General features: G+C 34.1%; 1 protein-coding gene across 1 annotated transcript in view; it reads left to right on the top strand.

Annotated features, from left to right (window-relative positions):
- LOC133207387 (calcium-activated potassium channel subunit alpha-1a) overlaps positions 1 to 20,815 on the top strand; it is a 258,220-nt gene that overhangs the window by 98,939 nt on the left and 138,466 nt on the right. The window contains exons 9-12 of the mRNA XM_061344253.1: positions 14,256 to 14,366; positions 16,289 to 16,394; positions 17,875 to 17,957; positions 19,879 to 19,948. Coding sequence (XP_061200237.1) covers positions 14,256 to 14,366; positions 16,289 to 16,394; positions 17,875 to 17,957; positions 19,879 to 19,948 — 370 coding nt within the window. The remainder of the gene's footprint in view (positions 1 to 14,255; positions 14,367 to 16,288; positions 16,395 to 17,874; positions 17,958 to 19,878; positions 19,949 to 20,815) is intronic.

Below are 20,815 nucleotides of genomic sequence, written 5' to 3'. Positions count from 1 at the left end.
GATTTTCAAACAGCATAGTTCTCTAGAAAACTTGGGTTTACTGGGGTGCAAAATCTGAGATTTATGTTGATCAAGTTATTCCATTAGACTGTCAGAAAACTGATAGTGCTGTTTCTTGTTCAAACAGCAGATTAGTTCTCATGCAGCTCTTTTTGACTTTTAATATTGCAAACAATTGTGATTTTAGTATCTATGACCAGGATTTTTACTGTGATTCTCTTCCACACTTCATATAAACCTATCCTACGAAGAACAAGTAATAGCTTAGTATCAATATAGTTTGGAAAAGAAACCAAACCCATAAAAAATACTATTTTAACCTGGTAGCAAAAGTTAAATTTTATTGGACCACATTAGCTCATTACATTTTTATTGAAAGCCTCCTTGTTTCCTTGACCAAGTTAAAACCAGCTCTTTCTGGCATTTCCAGCATCTAGACATGCCAGGATAAAGCTGTTAAAGGACTTGATGTGCTTGGCAATGTAGTAGTTTCTCTTCTATGTCACCTTTACTGTTGCCATGTTTTGTTTAATTATGTATTCTTGTGACTTTCACTGGTAAAGATATATTCGCCCTAAAAGACTAGTTGTATACAATCCTTTCAAAATAACTTAAAGAGGGGACTACAAGGAGCACATCTAGTTGATTGTTCTTCTCCTTACTTAAAGATATGTTTTTCACTTTATTCTTTTCAAATTACCCATGCATAATTTTATGAATGTGGATTAAGTTTTTATCAAGTTGTTTCTCCTCTCTGTGGAGCACAAAGAGTATAAATGTCCCATGGAACTAATTCTAGGGTACTACTTTATGTCACTGGCTAGATACATCAAAGTTTTTTTCATTAGTTATACTATTGTGTGTCCAATAATACTCAAGCAATTAGATGATACGATTGCAAATACTTCAGTACTTTTTTTTTTTTTTTGAGATATCCTCAGATGTCTAAAGCTTTTTTAGTGTAAACACTGATGTCGGAAACTTTTATCATAATTGACTTATGCAAATTAACAAAATGTCATAATTTATTTCTGAGATAGGGTAGTATCTTTAATTTCCAAAAATGTTTGTTTGTGACAGAGGCCTACTCAGTTTCATATTTGTATTCATACTTGGTTTCTTGAAGAGTGAAGTTTTTCAAACACAGAACTTCCTGTGTCTGACAACTTTAAACTTCTGTTTCTGAGGCTTCAGAGGAGTTATAGAAGAGAAGAATGTGCTTAAAAACTACTTTGCACAGAGTTTTAGTCTCTCCCCTTCTACATTGTCACTAGTACCTAGCACTGCTCAGATGTCTCAAAATTTGGACGTGATCTTCAGTCAGAACCCCACATCCTGAAAAGCTCAACTCCAGATTACAGGCTTCTGCTAGCTTTGGGGCGTGCTTGATGTTATATTTTCACCCTTTCTTTTTGTCTTTATTTATATGCGCTATCTGGTTTTAGCTCAATCTGTTGTCAGTGCTTTCTCTGCTGATCTTTACTGCCCATTAACTTCTTTGAAACTCAGCTCTGTCATCAGAATACAAACTGTTCAATTTACTTTATGCATTGTTTTCTGGTTCAACTATTAATTATGAAGTAGTTTAAAGATGTCCTTTGCTCACATGGGTCTTTCATCAGAGAATCTAAGCTTGGGAACTGCACAGAAAAAAGCCATTATCACCCCTTGTTTGATGTTGCTGTTGAAGTCAGTAGAACAAGATTGATGAAATGTTATGTTTGGCCAATATTTAAGTTTTCATTTGGAATTCAGTGTTGAGAGAATGGATTGTCAGAACCAATAAGTTTTCCTTTGCTTGGGATATGGGCATGTGGTAGTAATTAGCAATATAAGGTCTTTAGTTAAGCAACCAAGCATAGATTCTGGCAGCAAACATAATGAGAAACTACAGTTGTTCTATTCCTAACATCAGAAAGTTTCCAGATAAAATTAAATACATGTACAAAATAAAGCAGCTAATGTTTTTGTGTTGGGGTTTTTTTATTTTCTATTTTTTAAGATGTAGTTTCAGTTCTCAAAATAGCAAATGTGTATACTTTTTAACTTTCTCCAAAATAGATAAATATATGCTTTGTAGCATTTATATATATATTTATACATGTTGCCCCATGAACCATGTGGAATAGCATGCTTCTATATGATTATTAAACATTTAGGTGGGAAGTTAAAATTAATATATGATTATGTATGTTTTAAAGATTGCGCTGCATTGCTTTAGTAATAAAGAGAGCCTTGCTATGGAACTGTAACTGTCAAAGCAGCTAGAATGTATGCATAAAAATTATTTCTACTAATTCCACTTACTAAAGAAGAGAAACAACCAACATGCCAGCAAGTTTGAGCTCACATTTTATTTTGATTTTCAGACAATCCTCAAAGGACACAGGCTATGTAAGAATCACATACACAAGAGTTTGGAAGTGAAGTAGTTTGTAGGCAGCGTGCAATTATCTCTAATTACCTTTACTATATACTGGCTACTTACAAAAGTCCAGGGGAAAATTTAAATTTAATTTATAATCTCCCCTTGGTAATATATTTCTGAAATGAGACTTCTAAAGTCTCATAGAACACAAAGCAGGAATTTTCTTACAGTCTGTGATTGAAGTTTCATCTGTTAAATAAACAACAGTACTTACTGTTGCTTACATACCAAAATGCATATGAATATATCTATAAAATATGTGACCTAGTCCAAATTTGCACATTTAATGACAACTAGGTTAATGAGTACGGCACAATTACAACCTAGTGCAAAAAAAAATTCAAGATGTTACTAAAAACAATCCTTGCCTTGAATTTCAGATTCGTAAACAATAAGATCTCTATAGGTAGATTACTGCTAAACGGCTGTTTTGCTGCTGTTTACAGATCAGCTCATCAGAAGACTCTAATGTTTTTGCTATGTGTCCTGACAGACCAGAATCAGGTGGTCAGTAGACAAAGAAAAACCTTGGCTGCCTTAATTTAGTTTTTCTCAGAACAAAGAAACAATTGGTTTTTCCTATAGTCATCACTAAATACAAATGATACATAGAAAACCAGATGAGTTACAGACAGGAATGAGTTTATAGTAAATATATAACTGTGTTGTAACAGTGAAATAAAATTCATGCGTGAGAAGCAACTAGAACTGTAAAAAGTATTCTTTTTCTAATACTGCTGAGAGGTCTCTTGACAGTGATGTGGCTTCCAGTATTTTTCACCTTGAGTCCTATGTGGTTTTTCTGTTCTTTCACATGAGCAATTTAGTCACTACTGTTTGTCAATGTTCTGCTGATTTCTGTACAATTAAGTAACAATGTAACTTACTTTTTCTGTAGAATATTTGGCATATTCTCATTACTAATAGACTAGTAACTACCTTACAGAGTTTTTGTGAGATTTAATGAAGTCAAGCTTATGCTTTCTAAAGGTGAGAAATGTTTATAAAATGCAAAGTAGACAAATTTATAATGAAGGTTAACTCTTATTAGCTGTTTCATCACCAAGTACTATGTCATCACACTGAAAAGCATCTGCAGTATTATATCTTTAGTAAGATATCTTACATACCTTAATAAGTTATATTCAGGTAATTTCATAAAGTAATGACAAACAAGTAGCATTATGAACAGATAAATACTGGATACAAATACTGGAGATAAAAGCTAGATGCAGCATAGTTAGGTGAAGGGAAAATCTGACTTTTTATTACATTATTATAAAAAGTCTATAGTCTTTAGAAAATAATGTACAATTTTATATATATAAGGCAGGAAAAGTGCTATGCTTTTTTGCTTGACATTTTTTCATCAGTTACAAAATGAAATGGTATATAGCTGACTGTTATATAGTTATTTCCTCTTATCCATTCTAATTTTTCTTAATAACTTTGAGACAAGCAGCTGGTTTTGTACACCCTATTTAACTCTTTTCTTCTAAAGCTTTCAATTTAACTTAATCTGATTAGGCTCTTTCTGTGACTTATCTGTAGAACCTATGAGTTTGTATTCTAGGGGTCTTTTTAGAGTGATATTTTTAAAGTAACTGCCACTGTATCACCATATCTGATAGACTATAATTTTTAGAATGTAATAGTTAGTCTACAGGTTAGTTCATGCATCCATAACTCTGGAAGGTTTGAAGACTCAGTGACCAAATTAGCTTTGGATGATTTTATGAAGTGTTCCCACTAACCTCCTAACAATAAAGTTAATGCTTTAAATCTTAGACGGTTTCTTCAAGAAATTCTTGGGTTTGGATAAGTAGAATTCTGCTGTTGCAGTCTTTTTGTGATATTTGAACTTACACATTCAGTCCTAGCCAAAGCAGGACTTAGAAGATCATCTGTGTTATTCCTTTTAAGCCAAAAAAAAAAAAAAAATTAAAAAAAAAATCAACGTTCGTTATTTATAACCTTCATATTACTCAGGTCTGGTTTGAGATTTGGTTAAAGATACAGATTTATTTTACCTCTACTAATTTATAATTAGCCTTTATTGTGCATTTACTAATTTACTTGAGAATCAAGATTTTTCTTATTCAGTTGTTTCATTTCTATGTTCATGTATTAATATGGTCAAACTGGGTTTTAATTCTATGAAATATTTTCCACTTGAAGACATTAGCTTATTGTAAATCATCCTGCACAAAGCTCTACAAGGCATATGGAAAGAACATTTGTAAACTGATTAACTGAAAGAGAGATTGGATAACTTAAGTCAATGTTAGGGTTTTTTCAGACTTTGCATTAAATTATTGACTTAATTTCATAGGCTAAATTATTTTTGCCTTTTTTTTTTTTTCGTACGAAACTGCTGTCATATCCAATGGAAACTCTTTAGGAGAGCAGCTAGCAGAACACAGCTTCACATGAATAGATAGTGGCAGAGAGAGGGATGATTATTATGTTATATACATCTATGTCTGTATATAAACTGCTTACCTGGTCCACATAGTAAATAGTTATGGTAAAGTCTGTTAGATTTTCAAAAGTTGAAAAGAAAAAAGATCCACAGGCATTACTTAATATGTTAAGATTAAAAGTTGTCTTTTAATGAAATAACAGTTCTTTACTGTATAAGCTATTAAACTTGTTTCTCATGTCTCGTGATCTGCTCTGCTTCACAGAGATTTCTTCAGATTTCTTAAATTTAGAAGCCATAAATTAGCAAATCATCAACATATCAACAGGAATAATCATCTGCTGGAGATTCCTTCCAGAAGGAAACATGGGATTCAATAACTAAACTTCACAGAGAAAAATAAAAACTGTAGACAGATAGATATGGTAAACAGAAAGACAAACAGATAATTTAAGCTGACAGGCCATCTTGGACTCATTAGACATTTGAATTTGATTAAAAATTAGAAAAAGAAAATTTAAGGCTTATCCAGATACTTTGGCAAAGGTCCATTTGCTGCAGTAATGAGAGGCATAGCTCCAAAGAAAGTGACATTAGATTATTATATTAAATAATTTGATACAATATGTAAGATATTATTTTCCAGTGGGATGAGAATGTAATAAGAGAATGTGACATGGATTGCATTATGATCCCCAGGGGTGTCTCTATTTCCCATCTGCTAGCCATTCTTCTAATCCCACTGTTTCAAATGAAGTCTCACTTAGTAATAAAGAAAATCTGATGAGTGTTAAATAGACTGACAGAACTAAAAGGACAAAACTTTTTTTTTTTTAATATTGCATGCCTGTTAAACTATATCCATTCTTATGAAAGCAGGAAAGGAAATGTGGGAAGTAATAGCTAACAAGATTATGACTTAAAAATATAAATAAATAATTGTAATCCAGGTCTCAAATCATATGCCTACAATAACAGCACTAATTTTATATTTCTAGTTAAAATTGCAACATTTTCAACTTTTCCTTATCTCTGACTAAACTTTAAACAAGCGTTTCAGTTTGGCATTGAAATAGCAGTTGTTGCTTTCCGGTTTTTTACCCAAGAAAGAATAAATCTAGTTTATAAATATGCAAAATACACAGGCCATGACTTTATGTATAGACATTCCAGGAAGTGCAATGTGAGTTGGCAGAAGGGGTGAATTGATCAGCAAGTTTTAGGGAATTAAGACTTTTAGTTTATACTCAGGTTCTACTGCAGAAAATTAGTCATGACATTTTAGAGTAATTTCTATGGAAAAAAAGGCCCTGGCTCAGGTCATGAATAAAATGCTAAAAAATCTTAAAGCCTTTGCTAAATCCTGCATTGATGAAAATTACTTTTTTTTGACTCATTGAGCATTTAAAAAATGCATAAGACAATTTGAAAATGAGTATAGTGGGAATATAGAGAGCAATTTATTTGAGGAAAAATATTTTCAATTTATTTCTAAAGTAATAACAGGATGTCTTGTGTGTGATAATCTGCTGTACAATATATTACAAGAAGGAAGTCCAGGGTTTGGAGGGGCAGAGCAGTAGATTAACGTCTGTTTGCAACTGAGATCCTAATGCTGGAGCTCTGGTTTACTCCTGCATTTTACTGTAGCTTTCTAGTATGGAATGCAAGGGCATGTCATAGCATTTAATAGGTTTTACTCTTATTTATACTAAACGATTCACTTATTTCAAATGGTGATATACCTGCGTTATGTGTAAATGTTTTGGTATTTTTGTGAAAGTAGAACTACTCTAGATAATATCACCAAATTCAAGACTGAATGAAAGGATAAATATTCAATATTTGAATATTTAAGCTATGGTAGAAGCCTCTTAAATAATCCAGACCCTGGTAGAAACAAATTGCTGTGCTTTCTTATTATTATTGCAGTTTCAGAGGTGTGCATTAACTTTTATTTCTTAACTTGCTTTATTGACAAGCATTGCACAATTCCTTAGATTATAAAAATGTAAGATAAATTTATTCAGCTGTAAATGAGCAAGGAAGTTGAAATAAACAAAGCAGCTCACAGTGAATCACTTATAGCATGCTATTGCAAACAGATGCAAGCTCTAATATACAGTTGAAACAAAGGAGTATGCTATTTATCCAGAGTTCAAGTATGTGAAATGCACTCTGTCAGCTTGTTCTGTAGTAGAAACCTCCCACAGATGTGCATAAACTATTTGAAGACCTGTGCAGGTGAATTCCACTGTACTGTTTCTATTCACTTCAGAAACAATTTCTACATTTAAAGAATGCCAGTGACATGCCACCAATATTCACTGAAAAGACTAAAACCTGGATTTGTATAGGTGCACTTGATAGTTTCATAGCTGCAATTATTCACTAATTAGGGTCCTGTATGTGACTGTATGTTTTTTATATGTCAATTTGATGTTTAAGAGAATTTGAAATGTTTCCTCCTTTATTCTTTTTTTACATACTTATGTTGGCCACAAATTAATATCTGCATTGAGATTACTTTAAAATGCCTAATATTAATGATTTCCCATTTACTGAATCCTAGATAGGTTGGAAAAGACCTTTAAGATCATCAGGGCCAACCCTTCCCCCAGGACTGCCAAGTCCACCACTAAGCCGTGTCATTAAGGGCCTCATCTACCCAGATTTTGTAGCTCTTTGAGTGTTTTCTGATATTAACTAATTCCTTTTCTTTACTCACAATATAAAAGAGATTCTAAAGAATGTGGAAACTTAGAAAGAACAGATAGTGCTGTCAGGTCCAATTTACAGAAATTAAAAGTACTTCAGACATGTTCTCATATACTGCAATCACATCTCCAGTCACAGTGTAGTCATATTCTCTTATACGTTTAATATTAATACATATTTAAAAGTCAGTGCATTTGACTTCTCCGTAACTTCAAAACTCGAAATTCTTAATCATTCAGGAGGAAGGTGAATAATGAAAAAACTCAAAGAGAAAAATGTTAAAATAAAATTACTGGGACATTACACAGTTGACAGACAATTTACAATGCACTTGAATTTATTTGACTTGTCTCCTTTAAATTACACTTCTAGAGCCTGATTTGAAAATCAGAGTGAGAAAATAGCTTACAGATGATTTTTTTTTAAATATCATGCCTTGATTTAGATTATTTTATGCTCTGTTTTCACAGATATGAATGACTAATGCAAAAAGGTAGCTTTGGGAGTAATACTTTTTAATTTAATACTTCCTAGAGTTATTTCTTGAAAACCAACTGGTGTGTCTTTTTTTTTGTGTATCCAGAAGTGACCGTTCTAGATGAGATATTCTTGGTCTTTGATTTTGTCATATATGCAATACATAGGCAAGTTTTTTGTATGGTTAAAATATTATACCTTACTGTTCTGGATCACTATACACATTGGCTAAATAGATGGTCTTTAGAGGACAATCATTTGGTTCAGGTCTTCTGTGAAAACAGAGAAAATATGAAATCATGACTGTATAGCACGAATTACTCTATCTGCATTAATCTTAGAGCAGATTTTATATTGAAATAAGGCATCTGTTTAAGTGATTGAGAGGCAGAAGCACATGCATAAAGTTTTCACTTAAATGAACTGAATTAATTGAGCATTAAGTAATGTTAGGTAAGTCATGAAAAGCGTGAACAACTAGAAACTGTAAACTGGTATATTTAAAAAATGCATACCACTAACAGATAAACAAGAAGACCATATGTACAGTCTCTGTTGATGTTTATTGACTGTTCTTCATGAGAAAAAGTGACTGAGATCTGTACTTTGTTGAGGAAAACCAGTTAAACTTTACAAGAACCTGTTTACTTCAACCACAGCAGCCTGCTACTGGTATACAAAGAAAGAATTTAGATGGTTGATAGATGAAGGCATGATCAGAACACTAAGCAGAAAGACCATAAAGAGATCTGAGCATATGTATTTGATATAAATATTATAGTTTTATGGAGACATCTAGATCAATACGCACAACACATCATTTAGTTACTTGACAAGTGAACACCATGTATTCAACTGAATGCTGAAGAGAATTTTGTATTTATTATCTTTGATTTATTATGACAGACTAGTTAGAATGAATTTTTTCAAGTTCTTTATACTTGTTCCAATAAAATGGGTATAATTTCTTTCAAAATAAACAGGCAAAAGATTTGCCTTTCGTATTGTATCCTCTGAAGGAAGAACCATGCAAAGATAATTTTTTGAAAAATCCTATTCACAGTGGATCTGTTTTCATTTACAGTCCTATTTACATAGGTTAAGTATATGTTCTCAATTACTTCATGTTGGAATTCTAGATGTTTAAGGTTTTCCTTATTTCATTTTTTTTCTTCCTGAAATTGCTTGTATCTGTGGTAGCTTTAGACCTTTTATCACCATTTTTGTTTACTTTAAAAGAAGCTAGTGTGTTTTTAGCAAATGTGTCATTATGTCAGTACTTAAGTGAAAAAATGTACTGTAGAAAAATTCGACTGCATAGAATCACAATTGAAATCAACTGTGTAGAACTGTAATAATTTTTCATACTTGGTCACTGTAATTAATATTGAGAATGATAAGTATGCATGGGAGAGAATGGATTAGTCTGGCTTTATTGATTGAAAGCATATGGCTCCTGATAAGCTTTTTATTCTCTGTAAAGATTCTTTTTGCAGTATCACAAACACGTTTTCTCATTAGTATATTGAACCAGTTTCACCTCTTATACATGTTACCAATGACAAGTATTACTTAACAGAAAACTTAGTCCTCCCGAATACCTATCAACAATAATATCAAAATTCTTGGATTGTGATTTTCAGTATTGTAAGGGAATTTCTTAATTTTGTTTTTAAAGGGAAAAAAATAACTCATAATAATTTAGCTCAATATTGTGCTGCTTTTGAGGTTTTTCATAAACGAAAGTTTAATGCAGGGGTTAAACATTACTGTTGACCCAAAATTATAGAATATTTTCCTACAAACCAACTCTAGAAAATATCTAGCAAAAGATATAAAGTATGTTGGCTTTATTTAAACTTTTGGTGCATGGAAAAAAGATGAGTGGTACATGGTGGAGGGATGGTTATTGGAACAAACAGAGGAAGTAATAAATCTTCAAATCATATACAGGACAGATTGGAACAGTATAAGCTCTCCAAGTTTTCTTAAATAATGTACCTAATAACTCTCTCTGGGCAAGTAGGAAATCTGTTTTCAATTTCTTCTACTTCTAAGCAAAAGTATAATTTGTGTTAAATGGAGAATATTTATTTTTTTTTTGGTGGGAGTTTTCAACCCAAAATTAATGTAAGTATCTGATCAGAAAGCGTTGTTTGAAAACCAGGTGGTTTTATTGCAGTCAGTGCTCAGGATGCTTTTGTACTTTATAAGAACAGCAAAGAGAAGAATAGAATATGTACAGTCCCAAAACAGAACACTAAAATGAAACCATGGTTCAGATGCCTTCTGACACTTCCAAAAGAGTAAGTTCTGGTGCTGAAATGCCAAGAGTATTTAGAATCATAGAGTAGTTAGGGTTGGAGAGGACCTTAAGATCATCTAGTTCCAACCCCCCTGCCATGGGCTGGGACACCTCACACTAAACCATCTCATCCAAGGCTTCATCCAACCTGGCCTTGAACACTGCCAGGGATGGAGCATTTACAACTTCCCTGGGCAACCCATTCCAGTGCCTCACCACCCTAACAGGAAAGAATTTCCTCCTTATATCCAGTCTAAACTTCCCCTGTTTAAGTTTTAACCCTTTGCCCATTGTCCTGTCACTACAGTCCCTAATGAAGAGTCCCTCCCCAGCATCCCTATAGGCCCCCTTCAGGTACTGGAAGGCTGCTGTGAGATCTCCATGCAGACATCTCTTCTCCAGGCTGAGCAGCCCCAACTTTCTCAGCCTATCTTCATATATGAGACATATGCTCCAGTCCCCTGATCATCCTCGTGGCCCTCCTCTGGACTTGTTCCAACAGTTCCATGTCCTTTTTATGTTGAAGACAGCAGAACTGCACACAATACTCCAAGTGAGGTCTCACGAGAGCAGAGTAGAGGGGCAGGATCACCTCCTTCAACCTGCTGGTCACGCTCCTTTTGATGCAGCCCAGAATACCGTTGGCTTTCTGGGCTGCAAGTGCACACATTCCTTCCCTCCAGCGTATCAACCGAACCACACAGCTTGGTGTCATCAGCAAACTTGCCGAGGGTGCACTCAATCCCACTGTCCATGTCAGCGATGAAGATGTTAAGACCGGTAGCAACACTGATCCCTGAGGACACCACTTGTTACTGGTCTCCTGCCGGACATTGAGCCATTGACCACAACTCTCTGCGTGCAGCCATCCAACCAGTTCTTTATCCACCAAGTGGTCCATCCATTCATCAAATTGATGTCTCTCCAATTTAGAGACAAGGATGTCATGTGGGACAGTTTCGAATGCTTTGCAGAAGTATTTGACAGCCAAGTGTTATATTTTCACTAGAGCAGATTGCTGTGAAACCCTACTGAATAAGAATCATAACAGGATTGAATAGTTGTATCAAATGTACCTGATTTTAGTGGGGGCTTTTGGAATAAATAACTTCTGGAGGTTTTTTCCAACAAGAATTATCTTATGATCCTGTGAGAATTTCTTCTGCAATAGGGTAATTTGGGTTGCACGCTCTGTCTGGCTTGTAGTTTTCCTCTTCAGCTTACCCATATTTTTAAAATGTGAACTCCGATTCATGACAGAAAAGAACCCATGTGAAATGAAGTATCCCTGGAAAGTACATTTTCTGCACAAAGTATGAAGTGCAGTACAAGTGCATTCAGGAAGAGACCCCACTAAAGCTAACAGCACAGGTTCTGTACAAAAGAATTGCCTGCAAGAACAAATTATTTGTTATTAAAAATAATGCATCAACTACGCAAATCAAAAGTTTGATTTGTTAGATGGAAACATTTTAAAATAATACCCGTAGTTTAAAATCAGTCATTTTAGAAAACATGTTTGTAGTCCCAGGACTCTATCCTCTGTACACTTACTGCGCCAAAAGCTTTGGTTAAAATTGAGAAAAATCCTACTGAAGGCAAAGCAGACTCTCTGGCTAGCCAGTTTAGCAATAAAAGTTCATAGTATTAAGTCCCATGTTAAATACAAACCAGCATGATCAGAGTCTCATATAACCTTGCCTGTTAAAAAGAATGAAACCATTAAAGTTCTTGACTGCTGCTATATCTGAAATTTCATTTAAGTCCTGGTGATGTGGCTAAGAACTCATGCAAAAGGAGTGTTTGAGTTTATCATATTACTAAATAAAGTTTTAAAACCCTGGGTTACAGTATTTATAAAAGTGATAATAATAGACTAATTTCATAACATGTGCTGGACTGGTATAATAGTTTATAGTGTTTTCCTTTTCTAGTCATAATCTGAACCACTGCAAAAGTAACAGTTTGCAATGGTGATATTTTACACTGCATGATGCATATTACTGATTTATTCTTTATTCTACATAATTATCCCTTCTCCAATGAATTCTATGCACTTTTCACACACATTTCATTAAGGATCAAATTATCAAGCAAGAACAGTCCCCTATTATAGCCCATTACATAAGTAATTATTGCTGCCACATATTATTTGTTGTTTTCACCCAATGAGTTTTCTGTGTTACCAAGCTTTCTACAGAAAAATTATGAAGTAAGTGAGACATCAATGCTCTGCTTTTGCCCTTGGAATTACTTTCTTTTGCACTTGGCTGTTCAAGTTTAAAACAATTTTGTGAAATTCTGAAATTGTGTGTTTGTAGCATTTTTGTACTTTAAATGACTGTATATGAAGTAATTTGTATGACTAATTAAGTTGACTTTTTATTAGTTCTTAGGAATTATATCTATACCACTTTGTCTCTTTTCCTAGCTTCTGTGAGCAAAGTGGTGATTGGAACTGTTAGCAACAGGCATATCAAAATCACCATCCTTCTTAAACACATGACATTAATGGAAGCTGGGGTTGAATTTATTCTGTGAAGGAAATTGTGAGACAGTGTAAGATACTCTAATTGCAGGTTTTTTGGCTTTGCTTTACAATAATAAAGGTGCAAGGATCCCTTAAGTCAAGAAGAGTGTAATTTTGTAGGCCTTATCTTCGGCCTCTCCAAATCTAAGATCATAGAATCATAGAATAGTTAGGGTTGGAAAGGACCTTAAGATCATCTAGTTCCAACCCCCCTGCCATGGGCAGGGACACCTCACACTAAACCATCTCACCCAAGGCTTCATCCAACCTGGCCTTGAACACTGCCAGGGATGGAGTATTCACAGCTTCCCTGGGCAACCCATTCCAGTGCCTCACCACCCTAACAGGAAAGGATTTCCTCCTTATATCCAATCTAAACTTCTCCTGTTTAAGTTTTAACCCATTACCCCTTGTCCTATCACTACAGTCCCTAATGAAGAGTCCCTCCCCAGCATCTTTATGGGGCCCCTTCAGATAGTGGAAAGCTGCTGTGAGATCTCCATGCAGCCTTCTCTTCTCCAGGCTGAGCAGCCCCAACTTTCTCAGCCTATCTTCATATGGGAGGTGCTTCAGTCCCCCGATAATCCTTGTGGCCCTCCTCTGGACTTGCTCCAACAGTTCCATGTCCTTTTATGTTGATGTAGAATTCAAGAATGTGTATGTAGTTATATATAGTGCTTCTACCTTGTAGGGTCAGATACACCTAGTAGTAGAACAGTGGAGCAGTAGAAACCTTTGTGATATCTCAATCTCTCAAAACTTTGATTTTCTAAGCAATTTGTTGTAGTGATACAATAAATATTTTTTTCTTATAGTGAAGTACTCTCCTTGTATAAGTTATGGTAGGAAAAATATTTCTTTTTTGTTGCTTATGGCCTATAATTGGCAAGCCTTGTACTGCCTTCCTTGGCATATATGTCTGCTTTCAACCATGGCAAAATATCAAATCATTTTAGGGAGATTTGATCTCTCATATGTCATAAACCAAAAATTTAAACAGTAAAATTCATTAGGGGAGGTGAAGATGTGGGGAAAGATGTGTAAAATAGAAGAATATGATTTTGAAAGAGACTGTTTAATACAATGTGTAAACATATATATAAATGATGCCACTTATTGTTAAATGTATAATACAACTTGGGCAAATGGTTTAATAGTAGTCTTTGCAGGTGAGAGTGTATGTGTATTTGCAATGGCAAAATGATTTTTTTTGGAACTGATGTTTTCCTCCTCTGAATTATGGAATAGGATCTAGAGAAACATCAAGAAGAGACTAATACTCTGGTTTGGCACATAAATTATAATTGCCTTCTCTGCTTTCTTGCTTGCTTGTTTTACCTTCTTTGCAAGATTAACTCTGATTTTTCTGCAACAGGCACATAGTTGTCTGTGGTCACATAACACTTGAAAGCGTGTCCAACTTCCTGAAGGACTTCCTGCACAAGGATAGGGATGATGTCAACGTAGAAATCGTCTTTCTGCATAAGTAAGTAAACTTTACAGATTAGTCTTATCATCCGTTTCTAAAACTCAGTAAATTAAACCAAATCGTTTTTTTCTTTTTTTTGAAGAGAGAGGCTCTTTCAAGCTCTAACTTACCGTAAACTTAATGCTTGCAGTTACTTTTGTTATTAATGTATTTTGACAAAAAGTGTTGTTTTCTGCCTTTTTTTTTTTTTTTTAATAACCCATTGCTAAATAGAGGTGTTTCAAGCAGACTTCAGACTCAGTCATGTCAACTGTGAGGTAGATATCTAAACATGTACTTGAAGTGGGAATGGTATTATGAAATAAAAAATGGGGAAATACTAATAAATATATGTGGGAATTTCTTTAGTGGGAAATATTTCTAGTGAAACTACCAAAATCGTTAAAATCTGTAAGATTAGTGAAAAATACTCTATGTCCTGTGAACTTACGCTATCTGGAAACATGTTCTCACCTTTGATTTCCCTAGGAAAAAAATGCTCATTTCATATAGCAGAATATTTATGAAATGAAAAATGTAGGTGCATGTTTAGCTTTAATGTAAATAACGTTACAGATACAGTGATGGTCAGAATTGTTTTCATGCTGATAATTGGTATTGCTCTTTTACCCTTATATGCATAGCTATACACACATGGTCTTTTGCATTTTTCTGATGTGCAATTTTGAAAGGTTTTGTAAGGTGATTGCTGGTTTTTGTATGCTCTGCATTACATGAAATACAACATCAAATAGGTGTGCCTCTGGGAGAAGCTTCTAGAAATAGCCATGTGTTAGAGAGACGGTATGAAAGGTCTTTTCTACTCTGGAATAGCATCTGGTTGGAAGTGTTGAAAGCTATAAACGAGTAATATTTTTCCATTAGGCAGCAAGTTCTCCACTTCTTGTCAAAGAAAATTATTAAAAAGTTCAAGAATCATTTTTGGGTAATTCAACAAAGGAAGCTGAAAAACTAAGAATCAGCAGCACTTGCACAATTTTTTTATCTAGTTCTTTCAAGTTGAGCTAGGGATATCCTCAAGGAACAACATTTTTTGCTTCTTTCCCCTCTCGAAGCAGTAACAAGAACTGAGAGGAAAGCAGAGATCCAGATTTATGCAGTGAAAATGCATGGCAGTAGGAATCAGGAAACTGCATATTAACATGAAGACAGTTTAGCACCTGGCAGCTTGCTTGTGCCTGCTTTCTCTGTGCCTTCACAGACAAATATTTGCTTTATTTATTTGTTTTATTTTCTTACTAAATTTAGAATCTGGCATGACAAAGATCTCATGCATTTATTAAGTATCTAACAAATTCCTTCCGATTTAATGTGTGGCATAAGAAGGGGTATTTACATGATTGGTGCCACACTGGGTAATAGATCATGATCTGTTAAAATCTTTTTGTTCATGGCAAAATGCAATAAGACAGAAAGTCATAGCATAATTATATTTGTTTTGTTTGTAGCTCATGTAGCCCACAGAATCCCTATACTGTTCATTTTCCAGCTTTCAGGGATTTTGCACTGGACTCTCGTTTGATGTAATTAGCTGTTTTGAGAATGATGGGGACATGAAGAGGATGAGTGTCTTATTAGAGAATTTCTGTGGAGAGTGAGTGGTGTGTGGGGATGTTTTCCGATGTTTGCACCAGTTCTTCTGAATCCATGTCTGTGAGAAACTGACACATGATGAACATGCAGAGTAGCACAATGACGTGGGCCAGAAGCTCTGCAGACAGAAGTAAGGAAATAAAAGCAGTTATAGTGTGTCTTTTGAGTATTGCACGCTGTTTCACAGCACAGGAGAAGCATCAGCAGAAGTCTGAATACCTAAAATAAATTAAGAGGTTGATTTATAAATTAAGGAAATTTATATAAGGAAATATGGAAACTGACTTCTCACTTGCTCTTTTGTTTTTTTCATCTTCCCAATGCAGTATCTCCCCTAACCTTGAGCTGGAAGCTCTTTTTAAACGACACTTCACTCAGGTGGAATTTTATCAGGGTTCAGTCCTTAATCCCCATGACCTGGCAAGAGTGAAGGTAACAGCTCTGTTGTTCTGTTCTCCTGCTAATTGACTTTTTAAGAAGTACTCACTGCATTATTTGGAAAAAAACTCCGTTAAACTTCCTCTTAATGTAACACCAGAAGACTCTTTTTCCATTTCTATTAGCTTACTTAATAAATTATAACATGTATCCTTATAAATTTTGTTTTCCCTATATCCTAAGCTCTTCAAAGCTACAGTATCACTGTACATTGTCTGCCGCTTCATTGAATTCTTTCTGAATTTTTAATTGGGTTTAGTTCAAGAGTCTATTACATTAATATTTGATATAATAGAGCTTAAATTTTTTTGTCTTACCTTCATCAGAATGATTAGAAAATAAATAGAAAACCCCTTTTGTATTGTCTAGAATCCTGGGAGGAAAAAAAACCCAAACAAAACCAACAAACAAACAAAAAAAAAAACAACCCCAAAACCCAACCAAACTAAAGCAAAGCAAAAAAAAAAAAAAAACCAAAAAATCCCTAAACCCCCAACAAAAACAATTTAAAATTTTTGGTAGCTAAATGAGATAGTTTTATTCTCTGTAATTCTTTATGGTAAATTATTGTGTACTCTTAAAGAAAAGCATGAAACTTAAAAAAAAAAAGAAAAAGTAAGCTCTCAGATGCAGCATTAAATTTTAAGGGTTCCTCCCTGCCACAACCCCCCCCCCCCAATCCCCACAGAATGTAAACTGGTTACTTAAGCCAAGCATATTTTAGTTCAGTGTTAACACTTTCTGAAGTACAAATCATGTCTTTTTTCTGTTTTGGCTGCAGAAATTGCTTAACCTTTTGTAATCCAACACACACTGTTTCATTTCATCAGAACAAAATGTTTGAATTATAGCAATAAATGTCATAGTTAGTGTTTTACCATAATTACCAATGTGTGTGTTGGTATTTTGTGTTCTGTATTCCACCCTTTTTTGTGTTGGTATTTAGTTGTATACACTGAAAAATACTTTTGTCATCTGCTTTGTGTTAAATAGAGCTAAGGTTTGTGAGGATATAGAGGTCCTGTGAACAGATCGGTTCTCTTCCTCACGCTTTCTAAAACTGGTGCTCAGATTCTAAATCATCAGTTCAGCCACCTCTTCCTGTCTTCAATGGGAAGATACTGAAATTCCCAAAGCTGCAGGACTTGTGGGAGCACTGTACTGATGTAACAGGAACTTCCTATGGATTTAGGGGTCTAAATTTCAGTGTCTGGTAACAAAAGATATGTCTGTTAATAATTGAACTGTTGACCTGGTCTGAACATCATAAACAAGTTTCAAGAAATTACGATGTGTATATGAGAGCTGTTATAATCACTCACATTAACTCACATTGTAACCTTTTTAATCAGCAGTATTAAGAACTAACATTCACAATTGTGATGGCGGTGTTGAATTCCCTAGTTCTTTATGATGAAGGAAGAGCTAGAAAGAGATGTTGCTATTTATATGTGCCTTTTCTTTGGTGTCTCAGATAGAGTCAGCAGATGCGTGCCTAATCCTTGCCAATAAATACTGCGCTGACCCAGATGCTGAAGATGCCTCCAATATTATGAGGTAAACTCATTAGTTTTTAATCGGTTTTTGGTTCTTAACTCTGATGAGCTGACTTGGTACTGTTAGTCATTTTGCAGGATCTAGGGTTTGAGTATTCATAGCTGAATGCAGTCCCAATAGAAATGAGGGAAACGGGAATGTGTTTATGTTCTTGCACAAATATGCCATGTGCTGCATGGGCTGCTGTTAATAATGGGACAGAATGAATCAAGTGATACCTCATTGCTCCATGATATATCTGCTCTTACAAGTAATTGTGCAGCTTGGGGAACAGGTGTACGCTTCATGGTGGCAAATATACAGTGGTATCCTAGCTTCAGCCTGCTTTTTTACACTGAGGATCAAGTATTCTTATTTTGATTGACAAGCCACTTACAGATTTGGAGCCACCAGATCCTGTCCTGCTTTCCTCCTTATATTCTTTGAAGGAAGGAAATAAAAGAGTCTGTCAATAGACAGCAGTTAGTTACAGCATACGTAAGCCATTCCATTTCTTGTGTTAAACCCTTAGCTTTAATGGTACTGGTTTCTCCTTTTTAGAATTAAAATGTCAATTAACTGTTAAAAAATCTCTAATATAGAAGTGGCCAGTGTTATAAACCAATTTACTGGCCTGTTAGAAGTTGGCATGCTGTGAATTGAAAGAAGGGGAGAAATAAGAAAAATAAAAATAAAATTGCTCCTCTGGTAAAAGTTCACAGTGCACAGGAGATGTGGCTGTCTGTGGAAGATATAGGCCTTAAATATGCCTAATTTAATTTTCCAAATATGACGTTGAATTGCAATGCAAGAAACTTTATTGTGACATTAATTGTATAAATGCATTAAAAATACTCTAGTTTCAGATTAATGCATTCTTAATAGATATAATATATTTAATGTCATAAAATGCAAAAGTGTAATTTTGAGAGTGGAATTCTCTTGTGTTTTCTCACATTTAAATTAATTTAATTAAAATTGAATGTTTAATTGACTAATTTAGCAAGAAATGAAAAATTAGAAGGAAGACTTTTTCTCTTCCAAAGGAAAATATCAATTAAAAACATGCATACAACTTTTCTCATCTGTTTTATGCTCTAGCTTTTATATACTTCGAAGCAGAAACCAGACGAGCAGTTTGCAAGATAATTCCTACAAAACACCAGTGTAAACAGTTATGGCATTCCACGTCTTATGAGACTGATGATTTCGTAATAATTAAGATTATTTTGTGTTTTGATTGGTTTTATCTTCTTTGTATATCTTTAGTTTCTGTATACAGAACTGATTTTGACCCGTTTCAGTTTTTCATTTTTGTTAATTATTTTTTAATTTAAAAAATGCATATTCCTTTCTTCATAACACATTATCAATTCGCTAGGTCCTCATTTTTCTTTACAGCTGCTTTTAATAGGTACACAGTTGAGTATATCTTAGTTTCATTAAATAATGACGAATGCAAGCAGTCAAGCTGTAGATTATGAAAGTAGCCCCATATTCTATAAATTCAGTGTTCAGATATCTGTTTCAATATTGAGCTTTGGAATAGCCCATAAAAATTCATATAATTTGCATGTGGATTTATGACAAACAAAATTATTATTTAAGTTCTTTGATGATGATGAATGTCTAGTAACTATAAATAAATGAATTGCTAAATCAAGTCTTGTATTCTGCAAATTCCATAACAGCAAACATTCAACTGAATAAATCCTGAAGTTTGATGTTCTGTAGCATTAGCCAATGGTTATTAACTGAATTTGTCTAGGAGTAAATATTGTGAAAGTCTCACTTAAATCAGTGTGCTTAACAGCCAGGTGAATAAGAGGGTACAGTTTTAATTGTGGGACTTAAAAATACAGTAAAATAGAGGTATTGGAATACACTATCCAAATATCTTACTAACTAAAGTTATTTTTGTTGTTTCTTTTTTTATTTTTAGAGTAATTTCAATAAAGAATTATCATCCGAAGATAAGAATTATCACTCAGATGTTGCAGTATCACAATAAGGTAAGCTTAAGACCAAGTGTCTGTCCCCAGAGTTTTTTGCTACATTGCATTCGCTTATACACAATTAAAAAAAAAAAAAAAAACCCACTGTAATAAGCCTTGTTATGTAATCCACTTACAAGTTAATTCACTTTTATTTATAAATGTAAGTACCTTTTAAAAATCCGGACATTAATTAACTGTCTAGGCTGTAATTCTCAAATCTACACTGTCCACCGTTGCTGCTGATTCCAGATGAATCTCAGCTTCTATAAGTTTTGCTCAGCTTATTACATTCGAGCTACCCAAGATGAATTGGTGGCATCTAGAGAAGTAATCTGAAGTAATTTTTTGTGGGTACTTAAAAAATCACAATAAAACTCCATTAAGATAATAACTGTTGGCAATTTTTAGCTTCTTGCAACATGACAATGTAGACCTGAAATTGCCATGTAGCAGGTACCAAATAAATACAATTACTTGGTTTTTCATATAAAATATAATTAAGTTGTGGAAGTTGTTGCTAAAAATATTATTGAGATCAGAATTATAAATCCAATTCAGAAAGGAATTTGGCAAAATTTTTTATGGTAAAGCTGTTGTCTTTAAACACAGTGAAGTCAATTCATGCAGTCCTGAAGTGAGAAAGTCCATAATTGCTGGTTAACAAGGCTAGGAGAAATAACTCAGAGGGCAGACTACTCATATGTGACCTGCTTCTTTAGTTATTTCAAAAAACATCAACCATTGCCCAGTGTTGGAGGAAAAGCTTGAATGGGTAGCCCTTCATTCAGTGAAAAACACGATGATCCTGGTTTGAATTAGAAGGTTTGAATGCTAACAATTCCTTATATCTGTAAACTTTGGCTAGAACAAGAGAAATCGGTG

This window comes from Neopsephotus bourkii, unplaced genomic scaffold (assembly GCF_033783945.1).
Source record: "Neopsephotus bourkii isolate Nb327-2 ecotype Australia unplaced genomic scaffold, CSIRO-AGI_Nbou_v1 NB_196, whole genome shotgun sequence".
Taxonomy (NCBI): Eukaryota; Metazoa; Chordata; class Aves; order Psittaciformes; family Psittacidae; genus Neopsephotus; species Neopsephotus bourkii.
This window is presented reverse-complemented; position numbering and strand designations above follow the sequence as displayed.